Raw genomic sequence first — 17520 nt, 5'->3', positions numbered from 1 at the left:
TTTAAGTCATTTATCAAGCAAAAATTACAAAGTGCTAACAGTTCTCAAATGTGGAAGATTTTCTTTCTGTTTCAAATCATTGCATAAGGAGTTTTTGGACTGTTTGATAAACCGAACAAGGTAGTGGCAAATATAGCCAGGGATCTGGAAAATTGTAAAAAAAAAAAAAAAAAACATGTTTCACTATTTTCATTTCATAAACAAGGCGATTAACTGATAAGGTGGGAAAAAAATCTGCCAAATTAAACAATAATGAAAATAATTACAACAATAAGTTGATGAATCAGCATTGCTGCTTTTCTCAGTTATGTAATGATTATGTTCATTAGCAATGAATCTGCAGATTATTTCCTCAATTAATCATATGATCTATAAAATCAAAAAACTGTACAAAGCACAAAAGTCCTTTCACAATATCCAAGTGTACATGGCATCTTGTCCAGACAAAAATCTTATATGTACTTTAACAAAAGTCATTTGAGCACCCAGAACCAATAAATCTTAAAAAACATTCTTGAAAATGACTTAATAAATCAAACAATAATCAAATTAGTTGTCGACTGATTTTATTTATGTGGAAAGTGAATCGGGGATTATATGCTTAGTTTGAGGATGCAGAGTTCACTGTTCATTGAGGAAAACACAGTTTCTCTATCGCAGGTATTAGTGAAAAGGTCGAGTGAACACCTGGATTCTGGAGAGTTCCGCAATGCTCAGAATTGACAGTGTAAACCTCAGAGCTGTGCCTACCGTCTGCAGGAGCAGAGAACAGCAAGCAAAGAGGACCAAGAGGCTAGAGGCGGGACTACCCCCATGAGGGAGTGTGCATAAGGAAGAGGTCTCTTTCTCTCTCACACACTAACACACACACACTCATCAGTCATTGCTCCACATACACAGAGTGTGAGGTAAAGCCTAGTCAGACCTCGCAGCCCAAAGTGAGTCACTAGAGCTGTGGCGTTTCCCCAGCGTCAGAGAGCCGAGGCTTGGTCCTTACACTCATGCTGTAGTCAGACTGAGACAGACAACTTTAACGGACGGCAGCCCCGCTCTGCTCTGCACTCTACACACAGCAATATGGGAGCCTGTTGCTTTGACAAGAAAGAGAGGAAACTGGGGAAGCTAAATGGCTGGAGAAAGGTGAGCTTTGTTGGATTGCTTTTCTTGGAGTTCAGTAAGAAGAATCAGTTTTACTTTTTGTGGTATCTTAAAAGACTAAAGGACTCTCTGTCCTGTGAGTGCTTAACTTTCGTGGCTGGTATTTAGTTACTGTAGTTATAGTCTTTTTAAAGACTTTTAAATTTTGCTTTCAGTGTCCACCTCAATAGGAGTTTAACCATGTTTCTGTGCTGCGGATGCTGAATCCGTGCTTTAAGGTTTTCTTCCCTTAAAAGCACATGATGTTCAGCTGCTGTAGCTGTACATTACAGAAGTGTATGTTTTTAATGTTAAAAACTATGTGTTTTTGTATGTTTGAACTTTCTGCTATACACATCTTTTCAAGAGTCATTGATGCATGCATTCAGCTTTTGAGAGCCAATTTTCAACCTCTCATTTGATACTGAATTGAGGTGTGAATTTGTAGCAGTATTGTAATACACAGCGTTCAATTTAGTGCTGATCATAGATGGAATTTCTGTCTCTGGATTTGGAGGTTGTCTTTCTGTTGAGTTTCAACTTAAGTTTTTTGGATTACTTTAACTTTTCTCTCAAGGTGTTGAGATTGAACAAAGAAACAGGCTCTCTGGAGACGATCAATTACAGATGCTGTTTCGTTCTCCTTGGAACAATGTTAAACTGATTTCCTCCCGAGTTTGTATGTAAATTGAAGGTGATAGTAATTGACACTTTCTTAAACTGTGTTACTACTCCTCCACAACAGAAGAGAAGAGCCAAAGGCATCTGAGGGAAAATGATCATGTGTTTGTATTTTTCAAGAAAGGTCTAGTGTTGTTTAAAGAGATGGAAGGGATTGAGTTTATTAGTAAAATATCCTTGGATTTAAATTACCTAAAGTCCCTGGTAGGTGATGAAGTGGTGTTTCTAAGCTTGGTACCAAAGCTTGCAGAGTTTTCTTTTCCTGACTGAGGCCAAACACTCAGGTCATCTGGGGAGAAAGAGAGGTAGCGGCAAAGTGGTCAGATGCAGCTCAATGGCTGGTTTGTTCAAACAGGGGGTGCAAAGAGTGCAGGGAGTGCAGCTAGGAATTTTCCCCAAGGGTTGGGGGGGGGGGGCGTAAGAATTACGCTGTTACTTTTAACATGATAAAACATTGCTTTGTAGAATTTGAGCAACCAAATGAGTGTTGAGTTTTATAGAAAAGGTTGTAGTAATTTGAGGATTTCTTGTGTCTTGGTGTAATGCTGCCTCTGTTATTTTTACATGAGGGGTGCTTTCTGCTTTCCAAGCAACCAGAGCGCAAGCAAGCACAGTTGTGCAGCCTGTTAACACTTCTCCTCCAGCCAAAAATGGTGTTGCTGCACACCACATCTGACTCTGCTCAGGTCTTTAGCAGCTGGGAGTGATGGGAATGAATCACTCAGCTGAGAAATTGCTTACTTACTTTTATGTCTCCACTTGTCTCCACTTCTTGACGTTGTTTTTTGATACATCTTCTGAGACACATGAATACACTCTTTCTCATACAGACACACATAAGCATGAGTGAGTGAGTCAGAGGAAGTGAGAGGTTGATAGGCCGAGTCGTCTGTAGCCTCACCCGACATACGCACGGTTCATGCGTGGGTATGTTCCCCGATATTTGCAGAGTTATGTCACTTCAAGCCTTTGCCATTGTACCGGTATTACCTCCTTGCGTCATGTTTTTGCTAAAGCGAGGAAGAGATAAACCGCAACCACTGCAGGTTTGCTGTTGACGAACGAAACGGCACAGTCAGAAATACTGTGAATAGGAGATCATGTTTATGAACTGACATAAATTTAAGAAACTCAGATGGCAGAACAATAAATATAATCTCATGGTAATTATGATGTATTTTAATAGAAGTTTCTGAGAGCTATTTAATAAAAAAAAAAGTTCTGGAAAAAGGTGCAACCTCAAAGTGTAGTTGCTTTGATTTTTAGAAACTTTCACGCCCTCGTCATTGTAAATTCAGATGAGTTAAAGCTTCCACTTGTTTGCATGTGTTTATATTTTTTGGAAAAGAATTTAATGAGGTTTATCCACAAGTGAAGTTGTGCATTTTTGTCACTGCAAGGTTGAGAGGTTAATGCTGTCTGAACACTGAGCAGTCTGCTCAACAGTACACTGAGCATAGTGCACCCACTAGTGGCTCAAAGGCACAACTTCAATCTGAACCATCTGAGATGAAAACTATTCAAAGCAAAACAAAAAATTAGACAGAAAGAAACGGGACTTGTGATTCAGGCCTCAGTTGGCATTTGTAGGAATTTTAAGCAACAGTTGCAAATTAAAACAATTACAGAAGGTTAAAAATTGTCATTTTTTTTGACACAGAGAAAAAGAGTGCAGGAAAGAAGCTTAAGGATGGTAAGAAACAAATGGATCAAATAATAGAAATACACTGTGTGATAAAAGAGATACTCACAGAGCTCCAAGAGGCTAATCGCCCTCCAGCGTCACAGTGTCAGTAGGAGGAAAAGAGGCTTCCCTTCCTTCCCTGAAATAACAAGAAAAATCACAGTAACACACGTATACAGAAACATATGAGTGTGTGGAGCATGCATGTAACGTCAGCATCAACTGTGTTTAACTGTTGATAACAGCATTTGTAGGCTGCTTCTTTGTGTGTGCGTGTGTGTGTGTGCGCACTGAGGCATTTCTTTGAGCCTCTGGGGAAGCATAGCTCTGCAACACATTGCAGAGAGACATCCCCCGCCGTTATTTCTGGTTTCTTTATATATTATGCAGTGAGCGATTATATAAAGAGCTGCCTCCTCTGTTTCTCTTTATTTATTTATTTTTTTCTCCTCTCTCTTTTCTTGCATCCCACCTCCCTGCTTCTGGTTCTTTCCCTCAGTGGGAGGATAATCCGGGATCCTCTCGGGGAAGCTTTGATCTCCCCCTCATATTTCCAAACTCACACGCAAACATTGGACTGAGAGGTTCTCTGGGAACTTGTGTTTACAGTTTCCCATGAAAGTGACAAAAACTGTGAAAATGTTCTCATTAGCAAAGCAGCCATCCTCGAAGGGGTGGGGGCTCACACAAACTAAAAGTCGTGACAAAATTGACAAAAAGCACAAACGAAATTGGAAATTGGCCGGTGGTGCTGATGTAACAGTATATTCCAGTCAGGTGGCCCTCGCCTTGTACACTGCAGCAGTATCAACACCTGCTCCAAGGACGGCCCATTGATTCTGCCAGCGAGGCAGACAGACAGAGAGATTGATGACTATGTTGGCAAGTGGCGGCCTGAGAGAAATTGACATGTAAGTGGTGGTGAGTGAGGGAGAGGCAGAGCGGAGGGTGTGGAGGTGGGGGGATATCGGTGGATGCGAGCAGAGGCGATGTGTGTGGTGTGTCCTCGTGACAGCTCAGCAGCTACACCACATGTCTGCCTGGGAAGGAAAAGGGGAAGCCTCTCCTCTTTTCTCTCCTCCTTTCAAAACAGTCCTAACACTGGCCGCCTGATGCTGTTGCCATGGCGTTGTGGTGTTCTCGTAATTGGCGTACACTCACTTACTCACAGGCAAAGAGAGAAAACCATGGGCTGTTGTCACCTTAATTGGGGAAGGATGCAATTATCTGTCCTTCTTTTTCCTTTTTCTCGTCTCTGACCGTCTTTCCCTACTCTCTGGTTGTCTCTCGGCTGTTAAAAATAGCCTTCCACAGACACCCTGACAGCATCTAATATTATTAGGAGATGTGGATAATGAACAGGCTTATGAGTTCTCCACAATGGCCGCTGTGCCTGGGATGTCAGGAGACAACAGAAGACTCAAAAGAGGGAGAGGGGAAAGCATGACAATAGAGATAATGGCAATAAAAATACAGTGCATTCACACTCCTCAAAATGTGCCCCATCCCCTTCCTCAACCCTCATTGTTTTACTGTAGAGGGGAGACATGGCTTTATGACTCCATAACATTCCTTCACAATGGCTGATTTAATTTTTTTAGAAAGGGCAGTTACAATGGCTGGGAGTTAAAGAGATTGGGATCTGTCTGCAGCGGTTGCACGGCTGGAAAAGAGAGAAAATGTTACATCTGGATATCAATGTCACTCACTCAAACATCCCTTCACAACCTCGTGTACACACCAATGCCAAGCCGTAATTAAGGCTCCCCCCTTCTCCCCTCTTTCTGTCAAATCATGTGTTCTGAATAAAGCGTGTTGCTGGGGCTGGCAGACTACAGCAGGGGAAAGAGACAGAAGAGGGAGGGAACCAAAAAGAGATGGAGAGAGAAGCAGGGTAGGAGGGGGGGCGTGAGCACTACAGCAGTGAGAGCAGCGAAGCAAGACAAATCCAGCGGAGGAACCCCCCCTCCAGTCAGATGAACATCGCCGCCTCACTCCCTCCTCCTCCTTCTCCTCCTCCTCCCGTCTCCATCGTTGTTATTTTCCCCTCCTCCCGTCCTCGCTCCTAATTCATCAGTGCGCCGAGAGTCCCCAGCTCACGGCTCCAGCTGCTGCTGCTCCAGCCGAACCACCAAGCTCGCTGGATCTCCTCCTCACCTATCCTGGCAACAGCGCTTACCTTTTTTTTTTTTTATCCATCCATCTATCGTTGTCCGTCCCCAGGCATGGAGACTCAGAGCTGGCCCTTTTCTGCTGCTGAGAGGGAGAGTGAGCCATCATTGAGCTGCTGTTTTAGCTGCTGAGAAGAGAATCACAAGAGGAGAGAAGAAAGGATTTTTTTGTCCTTTTTGGTGCTGAAGGAATCCTGTTCATCTGCCTCATTTTTTTCTGTTGGATTACAGTTCTGGCTTTGTGTAGGAACGAGAAAACGGGGTCCAAAATGCCTGAAGCCAATTACCTGCTGTCGGTGTCTTGGGGTTACATTAAGGTGTGTGGCGCTTATCTACGTAGCTTGTCGGGATCTACTTCATTGTACTTCTCTGCTGTGTTGCATTAAGGGAAAAAGATTCCATGCAGCTTTTCTGCATACTGTGCTAGCCTAACTGCACCAAAAGCTATTTCCATCATTGTGAGGGAGGTCTGACAGAATGGTGTTTTGTGGCTCAGGCTCCATCTTGAGCCCTCTGCAGAGCTGTGTGTCTGTATATGTATGTTAGTCTGGATATGTGTGCACGCGCATGCATCAGTCTGTCATAAGCAGCTGCTGCTGCAGTGCCAGGGTCTCCGTGTACTGTCAAATGCATCTGTCCTCCTCAGCTTTATCATGTGTCTTAAGTGGTTCGTCACGTTAAAAGACAATGGAAATTGCAAAAATGTTGGAACGAAGAGGAATGTAGAGAGCAGTGTGCAGATTTTCCTCTTGACATCATTGAAATTCTTGCACAATGATGCATGTGAAACAACTAAATGGGCCCCAAAAATGTGATTCAGTGTAGTAAAACTATAAATTGGTTGCCAGGGGTGTATGGAGGGGTATTAAAAGGTGATGGCTTTCCCACTGGTAAAACAAATACCCGCACCCTAATTAATTTCAGGCAAAATGGAGGAGGAAATAACCTGTGCCTACACCCACTGATTTTACGCTGTAATTAAATAATATTCCTAAGCTATTGGGATAAAACTGTATACTGCTGTATTTTCCATGGAACCATGGACCATAATTTCTCCCAGGTTTTCCCCTCAGTGGAAACTGACGACATTTCTCTCTCTCTCTCTCTCTCTGTCTCTCCCCCCCTTCCTCTTCCTCTTTCTCTCTTGCAGTTCAAGAGAATGTTGAATCGGGAGTTGACGCACCTATCTGAGATGAGTCGCTCCGGGAATCAGGTCTCCGAATTCATCTCTAACACCTTCCTAGGTAAATGAAAGACTTGTGTACATGCACTCAAAATCACATTAACAAAATCACCAATTTCCTCTTCATAATCCATCTGAAATCAACACAGACTACATTTCTGACCCTATAAAATACAAATATGCACAAATATTTAAAGGCTCACACAGATCCGCTCTTCTGTGTTTTGCTGCGGTGTTTTTGGAAAGGTTCAGTACATCATGTTAGGCAGTGCAAGTTGCTCTGGCAGGCTTCTCTGTGGGGGCGTACCATAAAACACTGCGCCATTAAGCTTTGTCTAGATGTTTACAGCACTGGGCTCAAAATGGCCATTAAAAATTGAGTAAAAAAATGTACATTTCTCAAGAGTATCAAGAGTGAAATGGTTTTTAAGATGGCAGGCTACTGTAAAAAGCACCATTTGACTGACAAGGGAGCTTGTTAGCCAGAAGTGGATTGGAACTGGATGCTGTCAGCGTGGGTTGCACATTTGAGATTTGAGAATGGATGGCAATAGCTAATGTATTCATATCATCTTTACAAACATCCATGTTTTTGTCACTTGCATGTACAAAATGTTTTATAGTTGCTCTGGTACTAAACCCCAACATTATCGCAGGGTGAAAACAAACATACTAGTAAGTCAGTCATCCAATTTCTGCAAATGGGTTAAAAGTTGTTTTTTGGTGAATGTGACATTTCCACAGGAGGGTTGCTGAAGGAAAGATGCACAAAGCTCGTAAACAATTAACAGAGTGAAAGGAAATATAGATTGACAAACAAACAAGGATAATAGACGGCAGACAGAATGCACCTAGGGGTAGTTAAAACTATTTATAGACACTGTGGTTGCGATCAATTGGCATCCTGATCTGGGCTGTTGGCGGATCCCTCACCGCTGGATCATAGAGAGCGAGAGGAAGGTTTAGGAGAGACAGAGAGTAAGCAAACGGGGGTGGGGGTGGGGGGGCTTACTGCAGTGAGGGAGAAAATAGAGGTACAGAGGAACCCCCTTTGCTGGCAGTGAGATGAACTCGGCAGATTCTGTGACTCATCCCTGTCTTAATGTATCTTTGTCAGCAGGGACACCTTGTTGTCCCTGCACCTCTCTCTCCCCCTCGCACTGCCCCGAGAACCCAGACAGAGATGACTATCGCTTCGATAAAGAAATCAGGATCACCCTGCTGGCGGTAAAAAGAACAGGTGAACATTAATGAAGTGTCGGGGGGGGGGGTCAAAGCGGCACAGCTGGCCTTGTTTGGCCTCAGCTGACCAGAAGGACTGTTTAATCCGTCCATCCATTAAGATTAGTATCAGTGTCAGCAATGCACTTATTTCTGCTTCATTATTTTTTATAAAAATCATCCATTCAGGCTCAGAAATCAAAATTTTCCTGCCATATGCCCAGTTCAGCAGGTCATTCTTAGATCCACTGCAAATCCCCACCAGTCTATTGCAGATCTGTTTTTTTTTTATATATATATTTCATCCAAAGGGAAGGCAGACTGTTGACTGGTAAAAGAGTGCTCATGGAGCCTGGATAATTCCCTAGATAAATAAAGACCCCAGAGTTTCTCATCGAGGGCGATTTCAGACGAGGTTTCCGACTTTCCATGAAGGATTGCTGGCCGGCAGCGTGCTGGCCATTCACGTGTGCCTCTCCCCCGCCACAGCTGTCCTCACAGCATAATTCTGTCATAATTCCCTTTGATCGGCCAGCAGCAGAGCACGCTTTGGGAACTGAGAGGAAAAAATGACCCCAAAAAGCTTCCTGCCCCCTCCTCCACACCTCCCCTACTGCATCCCTGCATTTCTCACAGAAAAGCATGTGAGGGAGGATGAGAAAGAAATCGAACTAAACGTGGGAGGTGACAGAGTAAAGGGAGGGAGAAGGTATAGAGGGAGAGAAAGAAAAAGCAACCAGGGCTGCCAAACAATTAATTTTTTTAGTACTGATTAATCGTAGAATCTCAATAGCAAATCACATTGGAAGTCTATATGACAAGGTAAAGCAGCTCTTACCTGCATGGGACCAGCATAAAGAGGGCACGTCTGTAAAGGGGACCCCTGTAAAATGACCATGCCGTTTTTCCACGGCCAAAATTTAGCCTAACTTTGGGAAGCTTGCACAGTGGATACTACTGGATTCCTCAGGTCTTCTCATTTCATTTGACACCAGTATCATTTCTGTAGCTTTAAACCTCAGCACAGTACAGCCTTTTAAAGACAGAAATGTCGGCTCGCAATTAATACAATAAATAAAAAAATAACACGTTACGTACAGACCAAGATTAACGCGTTAACGCCAACAGCCCTGGATTCAACACAGTTTTACTTCTGCTCATATTTTCTGGTAATCACTGTCTAAAATGGTTACAAAAGAATAATAGATAAAAATAATGCAAGGATAAAATGAGCCCAATGCATGAATCAAAACAGTAAAAAACACACGCACAAGAAGGCCTGTCCATGTGACCTGCTGACATATTGCAGGCTAACTGGGACAGAGAGATTTAATCTGCTGGAAAATGGAAACCAGGATAATTGTGCTAAAATTCTCCTGAGCTCATATCAAGTCATCTGTGGAGCACAGTGCATGGCATTTCCTGTTTATTGGCACTTACTTATGTAGAAATGCACTGCAAACTTGTTGGTCTCACATTCGGATCCCACACACACGTACAGGCCGCATACACACAAACAGCACATAATGATGGCTTGTAATAAATTAGAGGGCAATATATTGCTCTTCCCCTTGTTTCCCACGCAGCACATGTCTGAGAGCGCTTAATTGCCCCATTCTCAATTACCACTGGAGGACTGGAGAGACAACGAGAGACGCAGAGAAATGCAGAGAAAACTGTGACAGAGAGAGAGAGAGAAAGAGAAAGAGAGAGAGCGTGAGAGTGAAAGTGATTATTTGAATTACAGCTGGTAATTGAATAACCCTCCACAGGGGAAGGCTGATAGGGCAGCGATGAGCTGAATCGAGGCTTGATAGATGAGTGCGCGGCTCACATTTGTGCCGATAGCCAGTCCCTGCAGGATTTTATTCAATTCTTTTGTGATTGCCGTAAACACAGGGGCCTGGTTAGTTATTGCAAGAAACTTGGCATGTTTTCTGTGTTTATTTTTGGATCAAGTGTGAAGACTGGGGTATTATTTATGCAATGTGTTTTTTCTCAATGGGATATTACACAAAAGCAGGGTTTTGGTGTATTTTTGGACTTTGTATTCACTTTATCGTCGGCCAGATGAAATGTCTCTGAATAGACCCATAAATGAAATAAAGCAAACATAAAAATCCCTCTCTGCACTAAGTGATTTGATAAAGCTGCGAAAGATGCGGCAGCTTATTGAATGACCGACTTCATGGAGCCGCCTTAACTGTGTAGAAGCCCCAGCTTTCAGTCTGTCAATGGACTGACCTATGAGAGTGAAAAGAGGACGAGATGAGATGTGAGCCACCTGCTGAGAGACGGAGGGGGAAAAAAGCGCAAAGGGACAGAGAATGAATAGTAGGGCCTCAGGGAGAGGCTGCAGGTGGAGGACAGGGAGCATGAATGAACAAATGAATGGAGGCACAGATGATGAATGAATGAATGAGTCGATAAATCCCTCAGGAGCTAACCAGCTGCAGGTGTTTCTATAGTGCGAGTGCACCCAGGGCCACAGGCCGCCTACACAATGAACTCATCTTTTTACTGAAATATATTAAAATATTCTCGTGCTGTAAATGCGGATTTTAACAGCTCCCTCCTCACACTGTCCACACTTTTATTCCGTCCATCAGACAAACAGAATGAGGTGGAGATCCCGTCGCCGACATCCAAGACGAGAGAAAAGAAGAAGCAGCAAAAGCAGCAGCTGATGACACAGATCAGCGGAGTCAAAAAGGTCTCTCATGGGCCCTCGCTCTCCAGCAGCAGCATCTCGCGCTTCGGCGTCAAAACCGATAAGGAGGAGCTGCTGTCAAAGGAGCTGGAGGACCTCAACAAGTGGGGCCTGAACATCTTCACTGTTTCCGAGTACTCCCACAACCGGCCTCTAACCTGCATCATGTACGCCATCTTCCAGGTATGAAAGTCTGCTGTGTCTTCACTTCCATGATTCTTTTCTGATTGCCATTGAAATGGTCCACACTTATTTATAAATATGTCACAATGTTGTTTTTTCCAGGAACGAGACTTGTTGAAGACGTTTAAGATCCCCGTGGATACGTTTGTGGCCTACATGATGACATTGGAAGATCACTACCATTCAGATGTGGCCTACCATAACAGCCTGCATGCTGCTGACGTCGCCCAGTCCACACACATCCTCCTCTCCACTCCAGCCCTGGATGTGAGTTAAAATTAGTGTCTCGTTACATTATTTAATTAGCATTCATCTTTTAACTCTTGGAGGATGAAATATTCCCCCCGCCTCTGACTTGGTGAATAGAAATAAGGGAAAACTAAATTAAAGGAGTGATCTCTTACATCACTTCCATGTACCACTTTCCTGGATTGCCACAGCGGCTTTGAAGAGCTCAGCACCCTTCCATTGAATCATCTTTTCCCCCTTTAACTCAGGGAACTTCCACGCTTTTCTCCATGCTTTATTTGTTTGATTTGATTTTTCCTGCATGAATTTTCTCACAGCTCTCATTAAGTTGGAGTAGCTGCCCTGGTCTTCAGCTCACAATTAACACTTTTTGACTCTCTGTCATTAAACTATTGAAGCCTGCAGAAACAGTGTTATACTCTCTCACAGTGAACAGAAAGGCAGACTGCTAGCTTGTTATTTATTTCAGGGAAACATTTGGCATGGATTAACTAGTCTGTTCTTTCTGGGTCTTTTTTTTTAATCTTCAGAAATACTCTAATGTTCCTGTTTTTTTCTCTCTCTCTCTTTTTCACAGGCGGTCTTCACAGATCTTGAGATCCTAGCAGCTATCTTTGCTGCAGCTATCCATGATGTCGACCATCCTGGAGTATCAAACCAATTCCTAATCAATACCAGTAAGGCAAAACGTTCCTCTTAACCAGACTAAATCACTTCATTTTTGGCTTTTTTTTTTAATTGTCACGAGAAAATGATTATGTTAAGCATATTATGCAACAAAAACAAAACATAAAGTAGTTGAAGTAGTTGGAACAAAGACTAAAATGTCTTTTTAACACCTCTCCAGACTCCGAGCTGGCATTGATGTACAACGACGAGTCTGTGCTGGAAAACCACCACTTGGCTGTGGGATTCAAGCTACTCCAGGAGGACAACTGTGACATCTTCCAAAACCTCACAAAGAAGCAGCGACAGTCCCTGCGCAAGATGGTCATCGATATGGTAAGATATTCACATTCTTTTCTCCTTTTTCTGCTGTAAATTTCTGCTGTGATAAATCATAACATGTCCAAATTATCCTGATGCTGAGGATGTTTTTTTCCCCTTTCGTTCAGGTTTTGGCCACAGACATGTCCAAACACATGAGTCTGCTGGCGGATCTAAAGACTATGGTGGAGACCAAGAAGGTGACGAGTTCTGGAGTGCTGCTGCTGGACAACTACACCGACAGGATACAGGTAGGTTAAAACAACAAAACACTCACATTAAATGGACTTTGAGTCTGTGGTTGGACATACTGTAAACCCTCAGCCTCTCTATTACCAGCTTTTAATAGCTCTAATCAATATCCAGTGTTGGCGGAGGTTACTCAGCCAATGGTCATTAGCTGTCCTTCTACACGGCTGACCTCTGCTCCCTCTGTCACTTCTTTACTCACTCCATCAATCTTTTTTTATCTTTAAGTGCTCCGTCTACACTTTGCCTCTAATAGTCTTTCTAGGATTTCTCCTTTATTAGACTGTTATGTAAAATGACCTCCTTTCATAACAAAGCGGATTATAGAATTAGCCTTAAATGCTGCTTCTATGAGAATCTAATTTCTCCTGAAATCTAATTGTGGTAAAGTAATCTACCACACTTAGCTGCATTGTTTCAAGGATATTGCATTGTGCATTAGAGATGCTGAGCAGCTCAGAGTTTTACTCATTTTCTCATGACAAAATAAATTTAGAAGAAGCTGATTAAACAGATTTTACCCAAATGTCTTCCAAAATGTGTTGCATTTCCTGCTGTATGAAGAGGCTACAGCAGTTTTCAATAATATAAGGTGACGAAAAAATGTAAATAATCAATAGCCTTTTTTTTGCATTTTCTATATTTTAAGTATACTTATTAATTTTTTTCATTATTGATTTGTCTTGGCAGAAATAACAAGACTTAAAATGATAAGCCCAACACATGAAATGTAAGCATTTACTAAATAGCACTTCTTTATCATTTCTAGGTGCTACGTAATATGGTGCACTGTGCTGACCTGAGTAACCCCACTAAGTCCCTGGAGCTGTATCGTCAGTGGACGGATCGGATAATGGAGGAGTTCTTCCACCAGGGAGACAGAGAGAGGGAGAGGGGCATGGAGATCAGCCCCATGTGTGATAAACACACAGCCTCAGTGGAGAAGAGCCAGGTAGGCAATCAAGACATAGAAATTGCACAAGCGACGATGTATAAATTGACATATATAAGCATCAAAAATGTGTCCTATCCAGTTCTAATTTGCCGTCTTGTTCCTCTCCAGGTTGGTTTCATCGACTACATCGTGCACCCTCTGTGGGAGACCTGGGCCGATCTGGTCCACCCTGATGCCCAGGACATCCTAGACACGCTAGAGGACAACAGGAACTGGTACCAGAGTATGATCCCCCAGAGTCCCTCCCCGCCCTTCTACGATCAGGGAACGCACGGACACGGTGGAGGGACTGGAGGGCAGGGCGGCGGGGAGAAATTTCAGTTTGAGCTCACTCTGGAGGAGGAGGACTTGGATGGAATAGAGAAAGATGGTGAAGGGGAGGAGGATGAGGAGGAAGAAGAGGAAGAGTTAGAGGAGGAGGAGGACAGTTTAGGAGATTCTCGGTCTCCTCCCTTGGACTATTTGGACGGTCAGGAGCTCGAGGAGGGCGGCATGATGGAACCGGCAATAGAGATTGTGACGCATGAGGCGTCGCCCACAGACACATAGGGCTTCCATCACTGGGCTCACATGGTGATTTGAAAGTTTTTTTGGCAAAAGAGGGTAGATCCTCTTGCAGCTGTGCTTTTTAATAAGCCCACAGAAGCAAGGGCTTAGTTTGGTCCCGCACAGGGGCGTCTTGCACTTGGGTGTTTGAAGCCAGACATGGACGGACAGTTTCAGTGAGGCGGCTTCAGAGTTCTCAGGAAATAATAACTGCGAACATTTTGGTCTTGATGGACAAGCGAGACTGAGGGTGGAACTTGAAGGATTTTGGCCAGTTTGGGAAAATGGTTACTTTTCTTTTCTGAACTGGCATTAAATGGACACTGACACTACTGAGAGAAGTTTTGTACCTTAAGACTTTTTTACAGATATGATCTAGAAGTAGCATAGAGTAAGATCTACTGATGGAGACACATTTGTATAGCAAGAGAAAGTGTTTACTTTTCCTGTACCATTTGTCAAAGGACTTTTGTGTGCCTTTTTTACTATTGTCTTTATAATAGTTTTTTATTTATTGAACACTCTAGTTTGTCTGTGAAATGTTTTTTTCTTTTTATCTGAAAGAGCAAAATCTTTTTGTATGTTTAAAAGAGAACAGTCTTCCATGTATTGGGCAATAGAGAAATCCAAACAAACGTCGACAAACAACTCTTGGACAAACTCATCTGAATCGGGAAACATTAACACCCACATTATGCGCACATTTTGTCACATATGTTTTTCAATCTGAGCACAATGTTTTACACGTGGAATTCAAACACATATGTTCACTCATTCATGTTACATGTTTAGTTTGAGCTTTCTGTATCAGATGTTGCTCGCTGAATGTCACACTGAAATAGTCATCTATTTTCATACTCCAACTCTTTAAATCATCTTTTCTTTCGTTCTTTAGAACAGTCTGCAGACCATTTTGGGCTTCCTACCTTTTCACACCAAAACTTGACTTTTAGTGCAAATTGCTCAGAGGGGGATATGCAGTCCTTAACTTGCAACTATATGGTTGGATACACCTGCTAAAAATTAAGTGTAACATTATTGAGACATTTGATTTGTACGATTTTGTCTTTTCATTTGTGCATCCAGCTGTCGTGTTGGTGTGAAATAGAGGTTTGTCCAGTTCGAATTGAAAATCAGCAGAAATACAAACAGGCTTAAAAAACAAACAGCTCATGACAACAAGCTTCTTAGATCTATAATAAAATCTGAAATCAGAGGTCCGCCAAGGACGAAATGCACAACAGCCGTGAATCTATTTTTAGCCCACAGGTATGCTGCAGTCTTAATAACCCTGTTAGATAGAATGGGGCCTGACCCCAGACCAGTCTGATGTAACTGCCCCCTCCCCCCAACGCCCCGTTGCAATCAGGCCCAGACCAGATGATTAAAGGTGCTCTTACAGCTGCCTGTCTGAAAGGCGCTCTCAGACCCTCATCAGCGGCACTATTCACATGGTTTACAAACCCCCCTGGGCTCCACGGACACGGCCCCAAAACAATCAGGCCGGCTATTTCTTCCTCACGTTAAAAATCCCTCAAGTGCTGCATCTGCTCATTGACGTCAATTGAATTTTTTCCCTCTCCCCCTCCACTGTATCAGGTTTCCAGGACAGGCGGGTCATTAGGATTGGGCACAGATGGAATTGCTGGATTCAGCATGGCAGACTATACGCTTTTTGAAAAAAAAAAAAAAAGAAGAGGAATAATTAGGTGCTCCAGTTTTAAAACAGACCAAACAATGCCTCTTTTTGTTTCTGAATATGGTTTGATAATGGTGTGCAGACCTCACAATTCTGCTCTGTTGCTTCCGTGAGTTTTATGGATGCTCTGGTTGCATCTATAATCACATCTCTCCATTTTCAAATTGGTTTACTGATATACTCAAAAGGTACTTCATCTAATTTCACTCCAGCATGCTTAAGTGGCAATCTTTTGTGTGCAGTATGTATGTATGGAAGGTTTTGTATGTGTATGTATGTGTTCGGATGTGTTGACTGTCATAAGGCCTTACCCCCGTCACTCCACACCTTTGTCTCTACTGTTTGTCGCTAGGAGCTCAAGTTGGTCCTTTTTGCTGTTTATAACAGTGTGTATTTATTCTGTACTTTAAGCTTGTAAATAAGAAATACTGGTTCAGTGTAAAATCTATTTTAATTTATATGCACTTGCATTACCTGAAAGTGGTGGTGTCTAATGTGTAGAAGACTCTGGATTAGAGTCTTTTTTATATATGTATTATATATTGTTTTTATATATATATATATATATATATATAAATATATCTAAGTATATATTCGCACAATGTTTTGAGTGCCCAGCAGAGCAGCAGCTAAAGAGACATATTGTTGTTGTCACATGAGAACCTTGTAACTCCAAAATAGCCTTTTTATTGTTGCAAGAAAATGATTATGTTAAGCATTTTATGCATGAATATTAAACCAAAAATGTTCTCACTTTGGCATCACTTTGAAATCTTAATTCCTATCATGATTTTTTTTTTGCATTTCTGAAAAATAATTTCCTCTCTGTTAAATTTAAGTTATATATTCTGTACAATATAACATATAATTGTACAGAGGACATTGATTTTCCTTTATTTTGTTTCTTAGATCATTTTTCAACTATCTGAGTTTTTGAAGCTACAAGGTTTATAACTGACAGCAGCAATTTGGTAACCCGGAGGCGACATAGAGGACATGTTAAACTGCATAGGCTTGGATATAGGATACATGCAAGCTAGCTAAGGAACACAGAAGCTTAGCCAATGCTCGGTATCAAAAGTACACAAATAGCTTATTTTCTCCCAGTGGCTTGTCACAACCTAAGCTTCTCCATCCAGCATTTGAATACAGATTGCTGATTCGAGGCCAGACAGAAACGGGTTCGACGGACAAACACAAAGCGATTGTCTCCTTTTACACTTAACGCACTTCATGTAAAAGTAGATAACACGGGGACAGTATTGGTAGCATGCTACAATACGCCCGGCACTGACGTGAATCGTTCTGAATTAACAACAAAACATGATCGTTATGTAACTGATTGTGCTAATGTGTGAACTCTTTCTGACCAAACTTGTTAGCAGTTTTGAAATTCGAATTTGTCAGTATTAACATTGTTTATCTATGTTCAAGCTTTTTTTGGTCCTAGTTGTGTCCAAATGGTTAGCCAGATTTAGCACTATCTGCATGAGAGATGGGTTTTTTTAATTGTCAATAATATGTTCAAGTCCGCCAGTTGGTGGGTTATTAAATGTTTCACACAATGTATGGTATTATATTGTATATTGTGTTCGAAAAATCTGAAATACGTTTTCTATTAAGTGATTAAAAACAAAGCATGAATATATTCCTTCAGTTTCTGCTGTTTTTTTATATCATAGCCTAGTTTTCATTTCTCTGGGTTACAACAATAAATTGGGTCACAGACATGTTTCTAGTGGGTTTCCATGTGTTAGTCATGCTTCATTAGAATGTGGCCACACTGTATTCACTGAGCACCTGGGCCTGCGGTGAGAAAAAGAGCCCTAGTGTGTAAAACAATATCAATAATAGTCTAAAATCCC

At 42.1% G+C, this 17520-nt stretch overlaps 1 protein-coding gene across 4 annotated transcripts in view; it reads left to right on the top strand.

The window, feature by feature from the left end:
• Positions 1–17303, top strand: part of pde4ba (phosphodiesterase 4B, cAMP-specific a) — a 197608-nt gene extending 180305 nt beyond the window's left edge. For all 4 annotated transcript variants that reach the window (XM_088077550.1, XM_088077551.1, XM_088077552.1 and 1 more), the window contains 8 exons: positions 6824–6917; positions 10687–10970; positions 11073–11237; positions 11797–11896; positions 12067–12221; positions 12335–12457; positions 13225–13407; positions 13519–17303. In XM_088077550.1, the coding sequence (XP_087933676.1) occupies positions 6824–6917; positions 10687–10970; positions 11073–11237; positions 11797–11896; positions 12067–12221; positions 12335–12457; positions 13225–13407; positions 13519–13959 (1545 nt within the window). In that variant the 3' untranslated portion in view covers positions 13960–17303. The remainder of the gene's footprint in view (positions 1–6823; positions 6918–10686; positions 10971–11072; positions 11238–11796; positions 11897–12066; positions 12222–12334; positions 12458–13224; positions 13408–13518) is intronic.
• Positions 17304–17520: the final 217 nt, after the last annotated feature.

Source organism: Plectropomus leopardus, chromosome 5, assembly GCF_026936395.1.
Source record: "Plectropomus leopardus strain MGB_pleo_1.0 chromosome 5, ASM2693639v1, whole genome shotgun sequence".
NCBI classification, from domain to species: Eukaryota; Metazoa; Chordata; class Actinopteri; order Perciformes; family Serranidae; genus Plectropomus; species Plectropomus leopardus.
This window is presented reverse-complemented; position numbering and strand designations above follow the sequence as displayed.